At 41.8% G+C, this 21,570-nt stretch overlaps 1 protein-coding gene across 1 annotated transcript in view; it reads right to left on the bottom strand.

The window, feature by feature from the left end:
- The window catches only part of pgbd5 (piggyBac transposable element derived 5), a 68,865-nt gene that overhangs the window by 37,126 nt on the left and 10,169 nt on the right, over positions 1-21,570 (bottom strand). Inside the window, exon 2 of the mRNA XM_078213346.1 lies at positions 10,230-10,657. Coding sequence (XP_078069472.1) covers positions 10,230-10,657 — 428 coding nt within the window. The remainder of the gene's footprint in view (positions 1-10,229; positions 10,658-21,570) is intronic.

Here is a 21,570-nt window from a genome sequence, read left to right as displayed (position 1 = left end):
ATCTAGTGAAGATAGCATAGGCTATTTCCTCTTTGGCTGCATTTAACAGCCTAGGATACAATCTAGCTAGTCCTGGTGATTTATCCACCTTCAAGGATGTCAGTCCTGGTACTTCCTCTTTCACTATACTTATTGCATCTAATTTTTCACACTCCTCTATAACCAGAATGTCTGTAACATCCCTCTCTCCTTGGTAAAGACAAATTACTCATTGAGAGCCGTGCCTACATTTTCTGCATCAACACACAAGTTACAATGTAGATCTCTGACAGAAAAGTTTATTTATTTATTAGTGTCATAAGTAGGCTTACATTCACACTGCAATGAAGTTAATGTGAAAATCTCCTAGTCGCCACACTCTGGCACCTGTTCGGGTACACTGAGGGAGAATTTAGCACGGCCAATTCAGCCAATCTGCACATCTTTGGACTGTGGGAGGAAACCGGAGAACCCAGAGGAAACCCACGCAGACATGGGGAGAATGTGCAAACTCCACACAGACCTTAACCTTTCCTTAGTTATTCTCTTGCTCTTAATGTACAAGTGAAATGCCTTTGGGTGTTGTTATTTTACTTTCCAATATTTTTTCGGATCCTCTCTTTGCTTTCTTACTTTCCTTTTTTTACTTCACCCCTGTACTTTCTATATTCCTCCAGCATTTCTACACTATTAAGCTTTTTGTGACTGTTGTAAGCTCTCTTTTTCGGCTTTATCTTACCCAGTGTGTTCCTGGATAACCAGGGGGCTTTAGATTTGGCAGCACCATCATTTTTCTTTGTGGGGACATGTCTACACTGTGCCTGCAGAATCTTACTTTTGAATACCTCCCACTGATTTGACACTCGTTTCCATTCTGGTAGTTGCATTCAGTCAACATCTACCAAATCACCTCTCAGCTTTGTAAAATTTGTGCCCCCAAGTTACTTTTATTCTTGATCTATCTTTGTTCTTTTCCACAATGATGCTAAATCTAACTATATTATGGTTACTACCCCAAAATGGTCTCCCACTGCTACTTCATCTATTTGACCAGCTTCATTTCCTAAGACTAAATTTATCATTGCAACCTCTCGCATTGGGCTTATTACAGGTTGGCTTAAAAGGTTCTCATGAATGCAGTTGAAGAATTTTGTTCACTCTGTGTCTATTACATGTTCATATTCTGCTTGATATTAGAGCTGTTGAAGTCCCCAACCATTATTGCCATGTTGCTTTTGCACTCAGAAATTTGCTTACATATTTGTACTTCTAACTCCCTTCCACTATTTGGGGGTCTAAAGTACACCCCTAGCAGCATGGCTGTCCCTTTTTATTTCCAAGTTCAACCCAAATGATCTCAATTGATGCTTCATTTAGCTCATCATCCTGCCTGAAAACACTATATCCAGGGATGCGGATCTGCCATTTTTGCCCCTCTTTAAGCCAAGTTTGCATTATAGCGATGATATCACGTGATAAATGTGTCTGTGCAGTCAGCTAAATCAGCTTAATTTGCGATGATCCTTCCATGTACATATATTTCTAACACTGCCAAATTCTTTTTTAACCTGTGCTGCTTCTGTCTTTCAGAATCGCTCACTAATTTTCCATCTCCGGTTCTCTGCTCTGAATTTGCCCTGAGGTTCCCTTCCCCCTGCTATTACAGTTTAAACCCTCCCCAACAGCTTTCCAGCCATGTGTTCAATCACTCAATTCTCCTGGTGGACTGGGAGTAATCTGAAATTACTGTTTTCAATCTCCTTAGGTCCCTGAAATCTGCTTTCAGGACCTCGTCCTCTTTCCTATCTTAATCATTGGAACCAATGTGAAGCACGACCTCTGGTTGATCACTCTCTCCCAGAAGAATATCCTGTCAAATGGTAGTAACAGCATAATGAAGTAATGTCTGTTTAAAACCAGCATATTTTAGTGAACCCAGTGGTACAGTGAATTAAGCACCACTTCTCAATGGTTCAGATCCATTTATACTGATGGAATTAAAGTTTCTCCCATCTGTTGGCAGTAACTGTACCATTTGAAATTACTCTGGTCTGACTCAAACCTGTTCCAATACAGGAAAAAGTGCAAGAATGTTTTCTATCTGAAGGATAACCTAATAAGCCTTCAACACTATCAAGGGGTTGGATAAGGTGTAGGGCAGATGTATGTTTCTACTTTTGGGGAGACTATTGCAATGTTAGTAACCCATAAATCCAAATTAAAATTCAGGAAAGATTTACCTTACATTTATGTATTGCCTTAAAAGTAGAAAAAGTCCCAAGATGCTTCGCAGGAGTGTTACAAACAAAATCTGACACTAAGCCACATAAAGAGGAATTAAAACAAAAACCTGGTCAGAGGTAGGTGTTAAAAAGCATTTTAAAGGGAAGAAGAGCATGGGAGGTAAAGAGGTGAAGAGGTCTAGCAAGGGAAAATGTGCTTTCATCCAGAGCTTAAGGCCTAGGCAACTGATGGCATGGCCGTTAATGGTGAAGATTTGAAATGATGTGAAATGATATGAAAACCAGAGATGCAGAAGAGGCCGGAAATGGAGCAGTGCAGTGATCTTAAGGCTGTTGAAGGGCTGGAGGAAGTTAAAGCGATAGGAATTGGTGTGAATATGGAACTCACTACCACCAGGGAGATGATCAGATAGATAGAATTGCATGGACACATTTAGGGGAAACTATGTGAGTATATGAAGGAGCAAGGAATAGGATATGCTAACAGAATTACATGAAGAGAGATGGGAAGAGGCACACGTGGAGCAAACAGTAACATGGGTCAATTGGGTGGAATAGCCTGTTTTTCTTTTGAATGCTTTTATGTAATTCGATGTAATTCAGCTTGAAATTAATAGCCTCAGAGGACATTGGATGACAGATATTGGAAGCAAGAAAAAAGCCACATTGATACTCTACGGACATTCATTGGAGGTTGCAGAAGGCATATTGTGGGATAGAGTTATATTTGGTACCTAATTGCTATAACTTATACACGCTTGATGTTAACACTACACTGCCCAAGATGAAAGGTCTTCTTTAGTCTTAACATGTCTATGTGCAAAATGAATCATTAAGCAGATGCTGTTAGAAGGTGGGAATGGGAACGTACTATTTAAAGATTGTGGCTGTCTTGGAGAGATTTGGCAGCAAGATAGTTATTAGCAATTAGTTTACTCTGCTGTAGTCACACTTTATATAATCACAATTTCACTTGCAGCAGCCTATATGCACGCTACACCGCTGAAATAATAATGCCATCTGGGTTTCTGGACACTTCCAGCGCAGATCAGAAACTCAAGTGGGATTGAGGTTACATCTTGTGATTTCAAATCTCATGCAAAGAGCAGAATTAATGGAGTGGACACAGCAATTAATGCACAAGTAGAAATAGATTTCAAGCAGTTACTAGTTACAAAGAAAATCATGACTGGAATTTTTAAAGACTGGAGTTGAATGCCAATTTAAAAAATTGAGTTTATGAGGAAGATGATGACGGGAAGACATGATGGCTGGAATTTTCACTTCAGGCTGTGAACGGAGAGCAAATTGCTTGCCCACTATTCATTTCCATTGCTTGTAAAAGAAATGAAAATTGGGTAGAGGGCGTTCTGCCAGCTTACCGCCCACATGGTGAAGGTGACAATTACCCTGATGGTTCTCACTGAAAGTAAAACCCAAATGCATATCAAGAAATCTTGCAAAGCCTGCAGCATCTTTTGTGGCTCTGTATTTTGTGTGGGCGTAAGCAACTGAGAAAGTAGTTATTTGGCCCAGAAAGATAAATGAATCTGAGCTTTGCCATGTTCTTAAGATGGATATATCAGCGGTATTGTTGAGGTACCTTTTACTCAATAAAAACATTCTGGTCACTTATTAAACTGCCCATATTCTTAATTTAAAAACAGCTTCAAAGTACAACTAAATCCTACAAAAAAGTCAGGAAGTAAAGAGGAGAGGAAAACTTTTCATCCCTTCAGGGTTTTCTGAAGAGCACCAACAACGTGGGAAATTAGTCTTTTAATAATCAATGAGATTTGTCACAAATGATTCCATCCAAGGCAACACAACTTTATGGCAGGATTTTTGACTTGTCTGAGTTAACCTAATTATGTCATAAACCTGAAATATCCATAACAGTTCTTTAACAATAATGTATCCATGGTGCACACACAAATTTTGAATTCTTTATCCTTTATTCCTCTAACTTGCAAATAAAAGTTTGCCCTCTAGAAACTACAAATAATAAATAAAAATAAGGAAATTTGACATCTTACCAAGCCAACTGAAAGTGGAGAGGATGTTATGATATAACTATAGCTAGGGAGCCATTAGGAATTATTACAACGTGACACTGTAGGTAGAGTTCAGAAACAGGAAGGGGGCAATCACTATGATGGGGGTGTACAGGCCTCTCAACAGCCCATGGGAAGTTGAAGAATGGATATGTAAGCAGGTCCTGGACAGATGTAGAAATAATAGGGTTGGTGTAGTGCAAGAATTTAATTTTCCTAATGTTGACTAGAAATCCCTTAGGGCTAGGGGGTCCAGATGGTGAGGAATTTGTTAAGTATGTCCTGGAAAGTTTCTTGGAACAATATGTAGATAGTCAACTGGAGGGGGGGCTATACTGCACCTGGTACTAGGGAGTGAGCCCGGCCAGGTCAAAGTTGCAGTGGGGGGAACACGTGGCAAACAGTGACCACAATTATACTCATGGAAAAGGACAAGTGGTGCCCTAGGGTTAAAGTACTAAATTGGGGGAAGGCTAACTACAACCGGATGAGGCAGGGTTTGGAGGCTGTTGTTTGAGAGAGGCTGTTTGAGGGCAAATCCACACCTGGCATTTAAAGAGCAGTTGATCGGAGTGTAGGACAGGCATGTGCCTGTGAAAAGGAAGATCAGGAAAGACAGGATTTGGGAACCGTGGATGACCAGAGAAATTGAGAGTCTAGTCAAAAAGAAAAAGGATGCATACATAAGGTCTAGGCAACTAAAAACAGATGAAGCACTTGAAGAATACAGGGAAAGTAGAAAAGAACTGAAACGGGGAGTTAGGAGGGCAAAAAGGGGTCACAAAATGTCCTTGGCAGGCACGATTAAGGAGAATCCCAAGGCATTTTATACATATATTAGGAACAAGAAGGTAGCTAGAGAAAGAGTTAGTCCACTCAAGGACAAAGGAGGGAAATTACGTGTAGAACCAAAGGAAGTGGGTGAGATTCTTAATGAGTACTTTGTATCAGTATTCACAAAGGAGAGGGACGCGTTGATTGATAGTGTCTCGGAGGGGTATGTAAACCCTCTAGAGCAAGTCATCATTACGAAGGAGGAAGTGTTAGGTGTATTAAAAAGCATCAAGGTAGACAAATCCCCAGGACCAGATGGCATCTATCCAGATTACTGAGGGAGACAAGAGAGGAAATTGCTGGCCTCTAATAGAATTTGTTACCTCATTGGCCACAGGTGAGACCCCAGGGGATTGGAGGATAGCCATTGTTGTCCCGTTATTTAAGAAGGGTAGCATTATAGGCCAGTGAGCTTGACATCAGTGATAGTGAAATTGTTGGAGAAGATTCTTAGGGATAGGATCTACACGCATTTGGAACGGAATGGTCTTATTAGCGACAGCCAGCATGGTTTTGTATGAGGAAGGTCATGTCTCACTAATTTGATTGAGTTTTTTGAGGAGGTGACAAAAATAATTGACGAGGGAAGGGCCATGGATGTTGTCTACTTGGACTTTAGTAAAGCATTTGACAAGGTCCCTCATGGCAGGTTGGTGCAAAAGGTTAAATCACACGGGATCAAGGATGAACTTGCTAGATGGATTCAGAACTGGCTTGGCCATAGAAAACAGAGGGTAGCAGTGGAAATGTGTTTTTCTGAATGAAGGTCTGTAACTAGTGGTGTTCTGCAGGAAACAGTGCTGGGACCTCTGTTGTTTGTAATGTATATAAATGACTTGGAAGAACACGTAGCTGGTCTGATTAGCAAGTTTGCAGATTGATACTAAGATTGCTGGAGTCGCGGATAGTGATCAAGATTGTCAGAGAATACAGCAGGATATTGATAGGCTGGAAAATTGGGCGGAAAAATAACAGATGGAATTTAATCCGGACAAATATGAGGTGATGCATTTTGGTAGATCAAATTCTGGTGGGAGCTATAAAATAAATGGCAGAACCATCAGGAGCATAGATATAGAGATCTGGGAGTACAGGTCCACAGATCCTTAAAGATGGCGGCACAGGTAGAAAAGGTGAAGAAGAAAACATATGGCATGCTTTAACCTGTGCTTAACCCTCTCTCCACTCACATTGTCTGTACCTTTAAGACTTGATTACCTGTTAAGAATCGCATTCATAGATCATAGAATCATAGAAACCCTACAGTGCAGAAGGAGGCCATTCGGCCCATCGAGTCTGCACCGACCACAATCCCACCCAGGCCCTACCCCCACATATTTACCCGCTAATCCCTCTAACCTATGCATCTCAGGACTCTAAGGGGCAATTTTTTTTTTTAACCTGACCAATCAACCTAACCCGCACATCTTTGGATTATCTTGTAAATTGAGTTTGTGTCTCTATATGCCCTGTTTGTGAACACAACTCCTCACTCACCTGAAGGAGCGACAGTCTGAAAGCTTGTGCTACCAAATAAATCTGTTGGACCTTAACCTGGTGTTGTGAGACTTCTTACTGTGTTTACCCCAGTCCAACGCCTGCATCTCCACATCATGGACATCAATGGTGACCAGTTTCCAAACAGATCCAGATAAACTGCTTTTTGACTACACCCTGCCAGGCAGTTCGCAATCCAGTCCAATACATTACCACTCATACCAGAGGCTTTGATCTTAGAGAAGCATCTTGTGCAACGCCTTCTCTGGAAGTTTAAGTAGAGAATGCTTACTGAGTTTCTTTGCTGAGTTATTCTAGCAAATCTATTAATCAACCTCTTGCTGAATGACTTTTTTGCCGAGCCTCCCTGCCAAGCAATGACTCAGCCAGTTAGTCGAAGAGAGAGCTGGACAATAAACTGATCAGTATCTATTTTAAGGCTTGGCTGGCTCACTACCAGTCCCTGCCAATAATGGATTTGTATTGACTGGACTAGCAGAACTAGTTTCATAAATGTTTCATAAATAGCACATTCATGTATGTTTTATGAATCATTTTGAACACAAAAATGCAGTGGCATTTTGAACAACTGCCAGGGAAGAGAGATTTTTTTCCTTTTGCTCGAAAGATAATTTTAATAAACTTTGTCGCCAATAAAAGTCCAGTTAGGTGGATTGGCCATACTACATTGTCCCTTAGTGTCCCAAGGCGTATAGAATAAACGGATTAGTCATGGTAAATGTGTGAGGTTACAGGGTAGGGCGGGGGAGGGGGCCTGGGTAAAATACTCTGACAGAGAGTCAGTGCAGGCTCGATGGGGCAAATGGCCTCTTCTGCACAGTAGGGATTCTATGAAAATGTTCCACTATTTACCTAGCAAAGATGTTCCTTCCCTTCAGCTTGGGGAGAAAGGTAAGTTGCAGAATATTTTTAATATAGTGACTCTCAACATGTTCTGCAAAGTATAATCTGGGCAGTGTGCATTTTATAAAAGTCTGCTTCACATGCCAAAATATATTTGAAAATGTATAGTCCAGCAGAATGGCATTAATCCAAATGTGCACTATCCCAATTAATGACAAAAGCAAATGATCAAACATTCAATGCAAAAGCAAACTACAATGAATGCAAGAAATCTGAAATAAAAGTTAAAAATGCTTGTAACACTCAGATCAGACCACATCTGTGGAGAGAAAAGCAAAGTTAACATTTCAGGTCAATAACCTTTCAGCAAAACTGGAAAAAAGTGGTAATATAACAGCTTTGAAGCAGTTGCAGGCACAGGGGAAATTTGGTTGTGGTGTGAGGGTGGAAGCATAGGAAGGAAGGGGTGAATAAAAGGGAAGGTCAGCGAAAGGGTGGAAGGCAAGACAGATTAAATGACAAAAGGGATGATATTGCAAGAAGACAGTATTGGGGCAAGAAACAGCACGTCACTTCCACTGTTTGCAACAGGCAAGGTTAAAGGTCATATCCAATCAGCCCATGTTTGCAAAATTCAAAGTACATTGTTCAACATTATATGCAACTCCGTGATTGGACAACATTTGCGAAATAATCCTCAGTGTTCCAAGAATTACATTGACAAGCAATTTAAGATGGTCAGTTGGGCTTGCAATGTGGCAATTTACGTGAACTGGAGCTACACATTTAATACTCAATCATGCCCTTTCTAAACACAAAGATGTACACACATTGCACCTGTTTCATCTAAACATAATAAATGAAAGTGGTTTGCTGATTGATTCCTCATGGCAATACCTTGACCAATCAAAAATTAAGCTGCCTGGTTTAAATTTCAAACAATGCTCGACAGTGACTAATTGAGAAATGTGTTGCTGTTCCTTGAACTACTGGAACAATGTAAAAGGCCACAACAGTATACAAGGCCAAGGAAAGAGAGGTCAGAGTGAGAGTGGGGCAGAGAATTAAAGTAATACCCAACTAGAGCTTCAGGGTCACACTTGTGAATCGAATGGAGTGTTCTGCAAAGTGGACACCCAACCCGTGTTTGGTCTCCCCAATGTTGAGGCATCAGCATCATGAGCAGCAAATGTATTGTAGCAAATTGAAATAGGTACACATAAATCACTGAGGCATCTGGAAGGATGCTTGGAGGTTTGGATGGTGAGAAGAGGGCAGGTATTACACTTGTATGGGAGTTGAGGGGTTGTTGGTGGTCCCCGAGGAGTAGACCTGGATGTGATGGAGGGATAGTTACCATGGTTTTTGAACGTGAATGGATTTAGTGAGCAGTGCATGGGATTTCTATTTAGTTTATTCGTTTGTAGCATTAGTTGCTGCGATCGGTGGTTGTCCCGACCAACCCACCGCCCCCCCCCCCCCATCCACACCCCCAACCCCCCCCCAACACACACACGTTAATGTAATCTTCCTGATTCAATCTCTGCCACTATAAAGGCATCACAGAAAGTGCTGCTGTTTTTAAATCAACTCCCTTGCTGTATTTCACACAAGATTGAAACATGTGCAGTTGGGTCAAGTATTAACAAATAAACAGTCTTGAAACCACATAGTCCAAAATGTTCCATTTTTTTAAAGATTTCTCCTTTGGTATGATTTTCCCATAAGCAGTGTTGTACGGAATTTCATTCTGGACCCTGACTCAAGCTACTGAAGAGCCAAAGACTGTCGCTGCGATTTTCTCATTTTTTAGCGCAACGGGCTGGGAGATTCTCACGTTGGCCGAATCATGGGGTTCGCACAAGCATTCTTGCCCCGCTAGCATCTCCCAGCACCAGATTGCTGGCAGCATCTGCAGGGAGGCGCAAAGATCATTTACGTGGTCATTCTAATACAATTTAAATATGATTAGTGGGCCTGGGGTGGGTGGAGAACCGGCATTGCTGGGCTCGCAGGGCTGCCCAGCGATCAAACTGGCCAGCAATCGGGAGGCCATCAGTACGGGGCCACTGAGCATGTGTCGATCTCAGCGCTGACAGATCGGCGACATGCAGTGACCCGCTCAGCGCGCTGATTTCAGCCTCGTCAGTGGGGACAGGCCCCGCCCCCTGAAATTTAATGATATTCACGCTGGTGGCTTCTGCATTGCACAGAGTGTGGGACATTCTGGTCTGAGATCCCACTGAAAAAACCCAGCGTGAATTACTCCAGTTTTCACACGGATTCGACACTTAGAATTTTTGGGGGAGAATTCTGCCCTGTATGACCAAAAGCTGCAATGTTGCCCCTCTCTACCCCACCAATCCAATCAATATTCCTTTCATTGTGCAAATCATCTTCTGATAATTCCAGCCTGATTTAGAACTCGCCATCTGCTGAATCCCAGCAGTGAGCCAACAAAAGGATGTGGGGTGGGTTGCTAGGATTCATCCCGTGCTAAGTGCATTTTCATGGCACAAAAAAATGTTACAACACACAGTGCCATGGAAGAAAGGCAATTCTTTCAAACAATTTACATTGTACAATTTCAACTGGGCACAAGAGACAAAGCTCAAGGCCCACAGCATTGATCAGTTCAAGTTTAAATCTCAGATAAATTCTACTTACTTCAATCTCATTAGACAATATTCTGGAAATTCAATCAGAAAAGGTTAATCATGCAAAATTACATAGCTTACAGTGCCATGGATGCCAATACCTGGGTTTGAGAAGGCTTGAATGCAGTATCAAATGTCATCTGCAGGCAATCCAAAAAAGGTTGAATTTTATAGAGTCCGTGTGTTGTCTGGCTGGAACGAAATGCTACAATATGGAAGTACTTCAGGATCTTTTCAAACCTGGCTTGTGTCATCATCAGTGCAATGCTCTTGTTGCTATAAAATCCACCACTCCATATGCTGAGGACAGATTCACAGTGGTGAATGCTAGTGGAGATCATATATCCCAAGAAGGTTTTCATCTCTGGAAGACTAACATCACTCCAACCTTCATCACAACCAAATCTTTCTTGGTATTTTTTGGCATACATGTTTGTTTGAACAACCATATTCCGTATAACATTATCAGGGACAAAGAGCTGAAAGAAGTCAATTGCACTTGCATTTAGCGGCATCTGATGTACAGGACCTGTGGCAGGAAAAAGCAAAAAGTGATTTGGTTACTCTTCTGTGAAATGTGCCAAAATCTGTAACTACTTGCCTTAGTACAATCATCATTAACAAAAGCAATAAGGCACTTTTGCCAAACAATAAAGCATTTGCGCCTCGTTACTTATAACAGACCATCTTACTTTGGAGAAATCAGGTCTGCGTTCTTAGCTTTAGGACAACTAATATTATGCGAGGTGTTGTCAATATTGAATTCATACTCCATGGGTTTTAGTACATCACTTTTAGTTTTAGGAAGTGTTAACTGTAGAAAATGCAACTAAAGCAAGCTTGGAGTCTATTACACTTAAAGGGTCGTGGCCATGTTGACTTAAGAGATTAAGAGCTAGAAATGCAACATCATAAAACTGCAGATGGAGTTTGAGAACTGGAAGCGTGATGTCTGCAACGCTTGCAAGTGCAGTTTAGAGGGACGTTTAATTTTTGCAGTTAGACCCAAATTATTAGAACTAGGGAACAGAGTTTAAAAATAAGGGGTTGCCCATTTAACACAATCAAGACGACATTTTTTTTCACTGAGTCACGAATCTTTGGAACTCTCTTCCCCAGAGGATGGTGGAGACAGAGTCATTGAATGTTTTTAAGGAAGGGGTAGATAGATTTTTAATTGACAAGGGAGTCCAAGGTTATCAGAGCTAAGCAGAATGAAAAGTTGAGGACTGTGGTGATTAAAAAGGTAAATTCACCATAGTCCCAGTAGACATAGGCTGTTCTACCCTTTGAGAGGGAGAGCTGTCTGGTAGCGAATTAATCTGAGGGTCACCACACCTCAGGCAAAGGACAAGGTTGAGAAGGCGTGCCTTCATGAATAACCTCAGTTGGAACAGGAATTGAACCTGTGCTGTTGGCGTCACTTTGCAACACTAACCAGTCATCCCATCAACTGAGCTAACCGACTGCCATAAAGCAAGATTCACCCCTTTGGGGACTTGAACCCCAGTCTCCCACGTGACAGGTTGGGATACTAGCCACTATGCTAATAAGGAGCTTGTCCCTTCAATGGCAGCATAGCAGAACAGGGTTACCTGGTTTAGGGACCAATTGGAACTCAGTGTGGAATCACCCCAGGAAGTGGAGCTCTTTTAGGCAGGAGACACGTAGGGAGCAAGGTGCAGCCAAGAGGCTGCTGTTTTCTTATTAATAAATTCAGTTTGTATTAATTGATGAAGTCCACAATCAGATCAGGCAAGATCTACTGAATAGGACAGGCTCAAGATGCCGAATGGCCTCCTACAGCTCCTAATTTGTATGCTTTTATGTGTTCATGAATTAGTTTAAAAGCACTTAGTAAACCCTGAAAGGTTACAAAGCTAACTTACTTCACCAGATCAAAGGAAAAACTGTAAATGAAGGACAATTAATCCAAGGGTCAGTTCGAGCACAGCCCAGAGCAGGTTACATTTCCATCGAGATGGGTAGGGTCCATGGAGGATCTCTGATTTCAATTTATCTGCAGTATGGACCTCATATGCTTTGCAACTCCCTGAGTGTAGATGGCCAAGGTAAACGACCGTTAGCTAGGTCTGCACTTGACACAGGATTAAAAAATATATTTCAACAATGATTGTGTGGAATGCAAGTAAGACTTAATCTCAGTTTGAATTTCATAAAGGCACAGAAGCAGGGAGATTGTGTAGTTTGAACCGCGTGGAAGAATCTACAGTGGTCCTCCACAGAGTTTTGCATCAAAGAAAGCAACAAGCTGATTAGCTTGGAAGTATTGAAAAGTAAGCTGAATAAAGGATGAAACTAACAGATGGTAAATTTAAATGTTACCTCGGAGAATACATGAAACTGAGGAGAATTCTCCACAGCACTGTAGCATACTTAGGAGTGGTTCCCACAGATGTAAATAATGTTTAATGTGTCGAGGTAGGGGAGGGGGGGGGGGGGGGGGGGCACATGATGCAAGCCCAGGAATGGCCATGTTTCCACGAGCTCTGACACTGGTCATTTTTTAAATTCTTCCTTTCATCCTGATGCATAGCTTGTAATTGCCTTATCCTGGAGTCAATATTCTGTGCTGTGCCCTTGGAACATTTTTGGTGGAGTTTTGATGACAAAATGCCGAGGAGTGTCAAGAAAATCCTTGATAAGGAGAGCAGTCAGAGGCATCCGGGGCCCTCAGCATGACAGCCAGGTTATGCAGCAGGAAAGGGAGCTGGCGCTCTCAAAAGCATTTCGGGAGATGACTGCAAACATTACCAAAGTTACAGATGACAAACTCAGTGCTTTTACATAGAACATTACTGCTCACTTGGATGAACTGCAGAATACTAGCAAGTGGTTCAGTGAGATGGAACATAGAATCCTCAATGTCGAAATGCTGCTTCTTTGGTTAAGTCTTTGTTGCAATCCTTTGAGAACCAGCTGTATGGTATGTCAGATATCCTAATGGATCTGGAAAAAGGGGACAGGAGAAAGAATATCCCATGTGATCAGTTTTCCAGAAGGTGCTGAGAGTAAGTTCCAGTTCAAATTTTTTTAAAACCTTGCTACCACATTTTCTTACCCTCGACATGACGGCAGGAAGGATCATGCTCAAAGGGGTACATCGTATCCTATCTTGAGGCCCAGGGACATCCAACATCCATTACCATGAATTTTCATAACTTGAGGGACCGTCAGAGTTTTGGTGCTGCCAGCCATGGTAGAACTTGGCTCTATGATGGAGCGAAAGTCTCGTTCTTCAAGGACTTCTTGGCAGCTGTGCAGCAAAAGCACAAAGGCTTCGATGAAGGTAGAAAACGTTTGAAGGGTTTTGGAATCCAGTGTGCCCTGCATTATCCTGCTGTTCTGAGGGTTAACACAGTAAGAAGTCTTACAACACCAAGTTAAAGTCCAACAGGTTTATTTGGTGAGGGTTTCTGAGGGTTACCCACGAAGAGTCTATCAGGATATTCGACAACCCTGCTGAGGTTCGGCTTTTTTAGAATCCATGAACGGCAATGGTTTGGAGTTGCGTTTTGCAGTTCCTTGTTAATCCTGGACTGTACACCCCTGTACTTTACATCCTTATGTTGAACCTGTTCTGCTTTTTTCATACCGATGACAGCAATCCAGTAACTGAGCTCTGAGGTGAATTTCACCCATTATCTTGTTCAGCCAAATTCTGCAGTTCTTCGTTAATCCTTGAATGTATCCCTTGTAATTTCATCTCTTAAATTGATCCTGTTACATGATTTCTTCGTTGTCCAGTACTTCCCCGGAGCGGAGAAGCTATGACATCTTCTCCGGAGCCTTCAACATGTCATCGATGAAGACGAACATCCCGCCAAGGCCATCCCCACACCGCCACTGCCTTCAAACAACTGCGCAACCTCAAACAGACCATTGTACGCAGCAAACCATCCAGCCTTCAGAACAGTGACCGCGACACCACACAACCCAATCTCAGCAACCTCTGCAAGATGTGCCGGATCATTGACACAGATGCCATCATTTCACGTGAGAACACCATCCACCAGGTACACGGTACATACTCTTGTGACTCGGCTAACATTGTCTACCTGATACAGTGTAGAAAAGGATGTCCCGAGGCATGGTACATTGGCAAGACCATGCAGTCACTACGACAACGGATGAATGGACACCGCTCGACAATCACCAGGCAGGAGTGTTCCCTTCCTGACGGGGAACACTTCAGCAGCCAAGGGCATTCAGCCTCTGATCTTCAGGTAAGCATTCTCCAAGGCGGCCTTCACAACACACAACAACGCAGAATCATTGAGCAGAAACTGATAGCCAAGTTCCGCACACGAGGATGGCCTCAACCGGGATCTTGGATTCATACCACACTACCTGTAACCCCCACGACTTGCTTGGGCTTGCAAAATCTCACTAACTGTCCTGGCTGGAAACAATTCACACCTCTTTAACCAATTGTCACTCATTATCCTGGTAAATCCAAGGACAACCATTTATCCTTATCCTCTGTAATTTCATACCAGGGATGAAACGCCCCTCCTCCCCCCCACAGAACTTATGGGCTCACGGATTTTTGTATTCTACTTGTTTTGGGTTATAAAATCTCTGTTATGGTACAGACAGACTATATACATGTATATATCCTGGAAAAGACATATTGTATCATTGGTGCCTGCAAGGTGGTTAGGGATGAGGAAAGCACCTTTTGGTGCACACCCAAGTGTGGCACGAAACTCCTTGGCAGCAAACTGTGTTTATACCCTGTATTTTTTGTAGTTAAAGAAGCAATGGCAGTAGCTACTTTAAACAATTGCTCCTGGAATGCGTGAGGAATTCACCAACTGATTAAAAGAGCAAAGATTTTGTCTTTTCTCAAAGAGTGTTGACATCACTTTGTTGCAAGAAGCTCATTTGGATGAGGCGAAACACCTCAAACTCAAAACTGTGGGTTTGTGTGTGACAAGGGCTTTTTGCTTCTTTCTGCGTGAAAGACAAAGGATGTAGGTATGTAGTTAAGGGGCTGGTATGTGGAGGAATGTGTCAATAATGAATGTCTATGGTCCTCCTAATTATTCCCCGGACTTTATCACTAAAGGTCTTTATGGACTTTGCTGAACTGGCCTCTCATTATTCCTTTGTTGGTGACAATTTTAATTGCTATCTTAACCTGCTAATTGACAACTCCCTGTCACAAGGAACCCTCCTATGCAGCAAGGTAGGGTGTTGGCTTTGGCTTGTGAAGAGGTGGATTGTTTGGAAGTGCGGAGAACTCTGCATCCCAATTATTTTTTTCAGCCCATCATGTCTCGCACCTGGACTAACTAATTCTTTGTGCCAAAGTTGACCCTGTAATCGGTTGCCTCTTGTAACAAAGGTAGTATTGAGATCTCTGAGCATGCTCCAGTTTTTTAGAATTTCTTAAGGGAGCCCACTCTCAGTCCAGGTCCTAGAGATTGGATGCGTCTCTACTTACAGACCATAAATTCATCTCATAGTTCAAGACCAAATTACTCCGTTAATTTTCTTTGATGCGAGCCCCCCTGTCCTTTGACTCCTGCAAGCCCTTTACTAGACGTTTGGTTAACTCATTTTCAACCAAAAAGAGGCATAAATTGATAAAGCCGGAGTGCCAGTTGGAAATCCGACTAGCTGAACTGGAGAGGAATGTGGTAAGAATCCTTGTCTTGCAAAGTTGAAGGAAATTAGTATAGTTTGGACTCTTGTTGACCCAGTGTACTGAGAAGAGTTTAAAGTTTGGTAAGCAGAGATTGTATGAATTTTGGAGTAAACTGATTAGATATTTGGCTTTTCTTACAAGGAGGAAATCGGACTCTCAGACTATTGTTTTGGTGGTAGATTCTAAGGGAAATAAGTGCAGAAGATATTAAAAGGCTTTTAAGAATGCTGATGCCAATTTATATAAATCAGACCACGCTGAGGACGCTCTGGTACTTGTGGAACATTTTTTTCTTCTCTTGTCTCGGAGGATCTGAGAGTAGCTTTGAATGCTCCGATCTCTGGGGAGTTAGTGGTCTCTGCTATAAAGGAGCTTCAGCCTGGTAAGGCAAACAGGCCTGATGGTTTTGGGTGTGAATTCCACAAGGAATTCAAATACTTGTTATTAGATCAACTAATTGGTATGTATAATCATTCATTTGAGGTGGGTCTGCTACCACAGTCTTGGGTTTTGGGAGGCAAATGTTTCCTTAATCTTGAAATCAGGCAAAAGTCCTGAGCAATGTACTTCTACAGACCCATTTCTTTATTGAATATTGATTTGAAATTGCCAATTGTTTTGGCGATACACCTGGAGACTGGATTTATTAAGGGTCGAAACTCATGCAATAATGTTAGGAGATTGCTGATTATTATCCAGGTCTTCCAAAAGCGTGCTTTAAATGAGTTAGTTGGATGACAAAAAAGCTTGCAATAGGGTGGAATGGAATTACTTATTCTATACGTCGTATAAATTTGGAGTGAGAGGTGAGTTCCTGAAGAGGATTCAGACACTATAGGAACTCAATGGTGGCAGTCCTTACAAATGGTTATAGATCTGAGAATTTTGGCCTTCAGAGAGGGACTAGGCAGGGATGTCGGAATGTTCCTCGTCTCCCTTTTTGTTTGCTCTAGATGTGACCCTCAGGTTTCCAGATTGTCTAGTGGAGGTAAGCAGCATAAAATTTTGCTTTATGCTGATGATATGTTGCTGGCTGTTTCTAAGCCGAATGTCTCTGTTCCTGCTATTATTGATGTGGTAGCTAGATTTATTCTTTCTTCAGGTATAAGATTAACGTCACAAAACCAGAGGTTATGCCCTTGAGCAAGTTAAAGGATAGACCCCCTCCCTCCTTGTTTTCCCTTCATATGGTCCTCATCAGAGTTTACTTGTTTGGGTATTTGTATTACCCCTGATTTTCGTCAATTATATAAAGCAAACTTTCCTTCATTATTGTCCTCTGTTAAGTGGGACCTACAACATTGGTCATCTTTACCGATTTCCTGGTTGGGTAGAATGGTTTTGATTAAGATGAATGTGTCACCTAGGCTATTTTATCCTGTGGAAATACTACCCATCCTGTGGACTAAGGTCCTTAAAGAAATTAATGGGATGCTCAGTTCTTTTGTTTGGCTCAAGAAGAAGCCTTGTTTAAAATGAGCTAAGCTGCAGTTGCCTGGTTCTAAAGGAGGGCTAGGAATGCCAAATATTAAGATTTATACGTGAATGGGCTAAGGGAGATCCTTCCTCCATATCTCTCGACGTTGAAGCTGACCATTCCTTGTACTCTTTGCAGTCACTTTTGCTTCTGAAGATGTTAGATAAGTGAGATAATCTTGTCATTTACACTGAAGGCTTGGAGGATGGCCCGTGAGTTGGAGTGGAGATCTAATTTAACTTGCGCTTTTTCTCCCATTCAAGGTAAAGCGGATTTCCCACCAGGTTTTGTGGACCACTGTTTCAATAAGTGGATAGAGATCTCTGTAAACTAGGTGGCGTGTTTGACGGTGTTACCCTCTGAGCAGCTATATCAACAGTTTGACATTCCAAAACATTCCCTTTTTTAGATACTTGCAGCCTCGGGACCTTATCCTTAATAAGACAACTCTTCTTTGTTATAGTAAAATTTTCCTGGTAGTAAAAATCCTGCCATCTGCAAAACCCAGGCAATTAGTACATTTTATGACACTCTATGCTCTAGATCTTGTGAAAATACATTGGACACACTGCAGTCTTGGGAGAGAGACCTCACAGTAAATGTTGACAAGGAGACATGGGGTGATTCTGGGAATGTGCTAATAAAATTTCAGTTTGTAATAGAACAAAAGAAACTCAACTTAAGAAACTGTACTGTCTCCAAGCTTGTGGCACAGGTTTGACCCCGCTATATCCCTGTTGGGCCAGATGTGCAAGGCGAACATGGGGGATCACCTGCATTGTTTCTGGTCCTGTGTCAAGATTAAAGCCAATAGCTTAAACACCCTTATCCAGTTTGAGCTTATCTTCGATTCAGCCTTAGAATTTGATCCCTTGCATCTGATACTGGGTCTCCCAGACAAAAAAAGTCAGTGTTGTGAATGGGAAAAGCCTGTACAATATCCTAACATTTGCAGCACAGAAGAATATCCTTTGCTCGTGGGTTAGCTCTAAGTCCCCTTAAATTCAGAATTGACACAAAATCATTTTTGGAATGCATACCGATGGAATTCTTGACTTGTTTACTTCAAGAGCGACATTGTGACACAGTAGATAGCACTGCTGCCTCACAACACCAGGGACCCGGATTCAATTCCGACCTCGGGTGACTATCTGTGTGGAGTTTGCACATTGCTTGCCCCCCACTCTCGTGTCTGCGTGGGTTTCCTCCAGGTGCTCCAGTTTCCTCCTACACTCCAAATATGTGTGGGTTAGGTTGATTGGTTATGCTAAATTGCCCCTTTATGTCAGGGGGATTTACAAGGCAAACACAGAGTTTCAGAGAGGGGGCCTGGGTGGGATCGTGGTCAGTGCAGACTCGAAGGACCGAATGGCTCCTTCTGCACTGTAGAGATTCTATGATTCGAAGCTAAATCGGATACATTCCATAAAGTATAGCAGGACTCTTATCTTAAAGTTCTGGGCTCTGCATTGTCTAATGTACTCCTACAAGGTATTCCATAAGTTCTGTAGCTCGGTTACCATTATACTGTGACCTTGGTTGTGTACCACTAAATAGAGTTAAGCTAATTGTGGCTACATCCTGTTATACCCCCCATCCTTAAATATATCATTTCATTTCTTGCATGATGGAAGGCACTGGATATAATGAATAATCCGAGCCAACTATATTGCTATTTTTCTTGTGTCTCTTCCTACATGCACTTGTTTGAAAATAATCTTCCTGTATTGTACCAATCATTGAGAATTTGTTGCATTATTTTTATAAAAATTGAAAAATCTTTCATTATTTTTTTAAAAGATTGATGTATCTTTATAAGAGAATTCTTGGGGGAAGTGTGCATTACAAGCAACTATAAACCATATTGTTAAATTAATAGTGCTTGTTTGTTTAATTCTTTTATAAACAATTAAGTTTGTGTTGTTAAAAAAGTGAAGTCTTGTGGTGTAGTTGTGGTGTATTGGTCAAAAATGTTGCTCAGATTTCTATTTAAATGTTAACAGTCCCTAACTGGATCCTAATACATGTATCAGCAGAGTTTTTCTCCCTCTATTATTTCACAATATTCTGGTTATTCCCCATTCAGCCTTCAGTTCTGGGCACCACACATCGGGAAAAACATCATAGAATCATGACAGTGCAGAAGGAGGCCATTTGGCTCATTGAGCCTGCACCTCCAACAATCCCATCCAGGCCCTATCCCTGTAACCCCATGTATTTACCCTGTCTAATCCCCCTGACACTAAGGGGCAGTTTAGCATGGCTGATAACCTGCAAATCTTTGGAGAGTGGGAGGAAACCGGGGCACCCGGAGGAAACCCACGCAGACACGGGGAGCAAACTCCGAGGCCCCATCTGCTCGGCGGTGGAAGCAAAAAATTCCATGGTCCATTTCAAACTGCAGGGATGGTCTCCCTGGTTTCCTACCCAATAATTGACTCTCAATCATTAACTGTAAAACAGGGACCTTGTTGTGCACAAATTGATCGACATATTTCCTATATTACAACACTTCATAAGTACTTCAATGCCTGTTAGGTACTTTGGGACATCCTGAAATCTTGAATGGCACTATGTAGATGCAGATCTTTCTTTTTTAAGTGTCTGTGAACATTGTAGCAACCACATTTTTCAGCAGCTTACATCCAGGTAGAATGTATGTAATATGATGGGACTGGAGGAATAGAGAAGAAAAGCATATGCTTTGGTGGCGATTGTGTTAAACTCTGCATCATCTTTATGCTACACAAGTGAAACAATTCACCCAGTGTCTCTTAACTAGGTTATTTTCATGGCTGACAGCTATTAACTTGTCCCATTCCTCCAAAATTATCTAAAGAAAGCAAAATAATTGCAATGAATTTACAGCACAGAAACAAGCCATTTAGCCCAACTGGTCCTTGCTAGTGTTTATGTTTCACATGAACCTCCTCCCAACCATCTTCATCTCACCTTACAGGAGATTTTGCATTTCATTACTGGGAATACAGTTGTAGGGATGGTAGAAATGGATGGTAAAATTTCAGCAGTAGCCAGCACTGCCTTTCATTTTTGGATGAATGGATAAATTGATTGATTGAGATTACTGAAGTGCAGCTGCTGCTGTCAGCAAAATTTGAAATTCCCAGCTTCAACTCCTGTAGCGCTGCACCAAATCTTCCAGGCAAATAACTACTCAACACAAGATCAACCATTTTCTCACCCGCAATCCCACATAGCACTTATGGGTCTGTTGCTCATGCGCTTCCCATCCCCGAGATATTGTGGGCAATCAGTAGCAGAAGAAGTGTATTCGAGCATTATATGTAACTTGACCGTTTTGGCATATCCCTCACTCTACTATTACATTCAAACCATGCAACCAACCCTGGTTCACAGAATCACTGAATGGTTACAGTGAAGGAGGAGGCCTTTTGGCCCATTGTGTAAACAGCATTTCGCCAATTGAACAATTCAATTAGTGCCATTTTACCACCTTCTCCCCATAATCTTCATGTTCTTCATTTGCAGGTAACAATCTAATTCCTTTTTCAATGTCACGATCGAACTTGCTTCTGCCACAATCTCAGGCAGTGCGTTCCAGACCAGCGGCATGAAAAAGTCTTTTCTCAAGTTGTTTTTGATTCTTTGGCTAATTATTTTAAATCTGTGCCCTCTCATTCTCGAATGGGAACAGTTTCTCCCTATTCAAAATTGGGTCCTGTACACCAAAGTCTAGGTCATTAATGTACATCAGGAAAAGCGAGGGTCCCTACTGATCCCTGGGGAATGTCACAACAAACCTTTCTACAGCCCTAAAAACATTCATTAATCACTATTCTGTTTCCTGTCACTTAGCTAATTACATATCTTGTTGCTACAGTCCCTTATATTCCAGGAGCCATCATTTTGTTCACAAGAAGTTGTGTGACATTATATCAAATACCTTATGAAGTCCATGAACAGCACGTCAGCAGCAGTCCCCCCATCAACCCTCTGTCACCTCTTCAAAAAACTCCAGCAAGTTAGTTAAACATGACTTTTCCTAAAAACAAAATCCACACAACCTTTCTTTTAATTAATATTCATTTGTTCATGTGACTATTAGTTTTGTTTTCCCCACCACCGAACTTAAACTGACTTGTTCTTTTGTGAACAAGGGTGCAACATTTGCGATTCTCCAGAATTCTGGCACCACTCCTGAGTCTAAGATAGATTGGAAAATTATGGCCAGTGCTTCTGCAACTTCCACACTCACTTCCTTCTGTATCCTTGGATATATTTCATCCATTCCTGGTGCCTTATCAACCTT

Source organism: Mustelus asterias, chromosome 5 (assembly GCF_964213995.1).
Source record: "Mustelus asterias chromosome 5, sMusAst1.hap1.1, whole genome shotgun sequence".
NCBI lineage: Eukaryota > Metazoa > Chordata > Chondrichthyes > Carcharhiniformes > Triakidae > Mustelus > Mustelus asterias.
The sequence above is the reverse complement of the archived record's forward strand: the minus strand, read 5'-3'. Positions and strand labels throughout refer to the sequence as shown.